Source organism: Geospiza fortis, unplaced genomic scaffold (assembly GCF_000277835.1).
Source record: "Geospiza fortis unplaced genomic scaffold, GeoFor_1.0 scaffold85, whole genome shotgun sequence".
Taxonomy (NCBI): domain Eukaryota; kingdom Metazoa; phylum Chordata; class Aves; order Passeriformes; family Thraupidae; genus Geospiza; species Geospiza fortis.
In genome coordinates this window covers 1337027-1338312 of record NW_005054358.1, presented here as the reverse complement: position 1 = coordinate 1338312, position 1286 = coordinate 1337027, and the positions used below count along the sequence as shown (strand labels likewise).

General features: G+C 64.9%; 1 protein-coding gene across 1 annotated transcript in view; it reads left to right on the top strand.

The window, feature by feature from the left end:
* Window positions 1-763: 763 nt before the first annotated feature.
* Window positions 764-1286, top strand: part of PRPF4 (pre-mRNA processing factor 4) — an 8377-nt gene continuing 7854 nt past the window's right edge. Inside the window, exon 1 of the mRNA XM_031059260.1 lies at window positions 764-934. Within this exon, the coding sequence (XP_030915120.1) occupies window positions 892-934 (43 nt within the window). The 5' untranslated portion in view covers window positions 764-891. The remainder of the gene's footprint in view (window positions 935-1286) is intronic.

Here is a 1286-nt window from a genome sequence, read left to right as displayed (position 1 = left end):
CCACGGCGCGGCCCCCGGCGGCGCGCGGCGGGGCCCGGCCCCCCGAGGTGAGTGTCCGGGAGATGGGGGCGGCTCCGGGCCCGCAGGAGCGGGAGAGGCCGCGGGGGGCGCGCTGCTGTTGCTGTGTGGGATTTACGGTGCCCCGGTGACAGCGGAGCTTTAAAGGAGCCCACAGGCTCCCGTGTTTTCCTGCACTTGTACTCAGTCCGGGTTGCTCTCCCGGGAGGTTCGTGTGAGGCCTCTCCGGGGGAGGGAGCCGGGCACCGCTCACTCCCCACCATTCCAGAGGGAGCTGGAGCTGGGGCTGGGGCATGGCATCGCTCCTGGCTGTGCTGGTGCAGGAGGAGGAAAAGCTCCGTGTTCTAAAGCTTTCTCAAAAAATACCTCTGCAGATAATAAATAAAAGGGACCCACCATTGCCTGATTCCAGAAATTTAATGTGGCATTTTACATTTTGCTTTGGCGTTCAGGCAAAAACCTCAATGTCCAGTGGCTGCTCCATCCCTGGCAGTGTCCCAGGCCAGGCTGGACAGGGCTGGGATCAGTCTGGGACAGGGGGAGGTGTCCCTGCCATGGCAGGGCTGGCACTGGTTGGGCTTCAGTGCCCCTCCAACCCAAACCAGGCTGGGATTCTGAGAGGTCTTTGCACGGTGCCCAGCCCTGTTCTCCTGGCGCAGCCAGGCTGTTTGCTGTGTGTCTGTCCCCAGGCTCTCTGTGCTCTGTCCCTCACTCTGTGCCCCCTGTTTCTCCCTGCAGCCCCCCAAGGCCAAGGCTGCCGAGGAGGCCGAGGCTCCCCCGGCCAAGCGGGCGCCCATCTTCTACGGGAGCCTGGAGGAGAAGGAGCGCGAGCGCCTGGCCAAGGGCGAGGCCGGCCTGCTGGGCAAGGAGGGCATGAAGGCAGCCATGGAGGCTGGCAACATCAACATCAGCAGCGGTGAGCATGTGCAAACACCCTTTGTTATCCCTCCCCGCAGATGTGACACTTCCAAGTGTCTCTGCTTGCTCTCTGGGCATCACCTCGGAGCAGTCAGGGGTGGGCGGCTCTGTGCTTGGATCTTCCCATTCCAGAGGGATCCGGGGCAGGGGGGCTCTGGGGGAGCTGAGGGAGGATCCAGGGGGCTCTGGGGGAGCTGAGGGAGGGATCCAGGGGCTCTGGGGGAGCTGAGGGAGGTGTGCTGTGTCCCTCTCTCGGGACTTCCCAAACCCTCCCGTGTCCCTGCTGGGGGTGGCCCTGCCGGGGCAGGGGACGCTCTGGGTGCCCTGCAGAGGCCCCTGGCAGCCCCAGG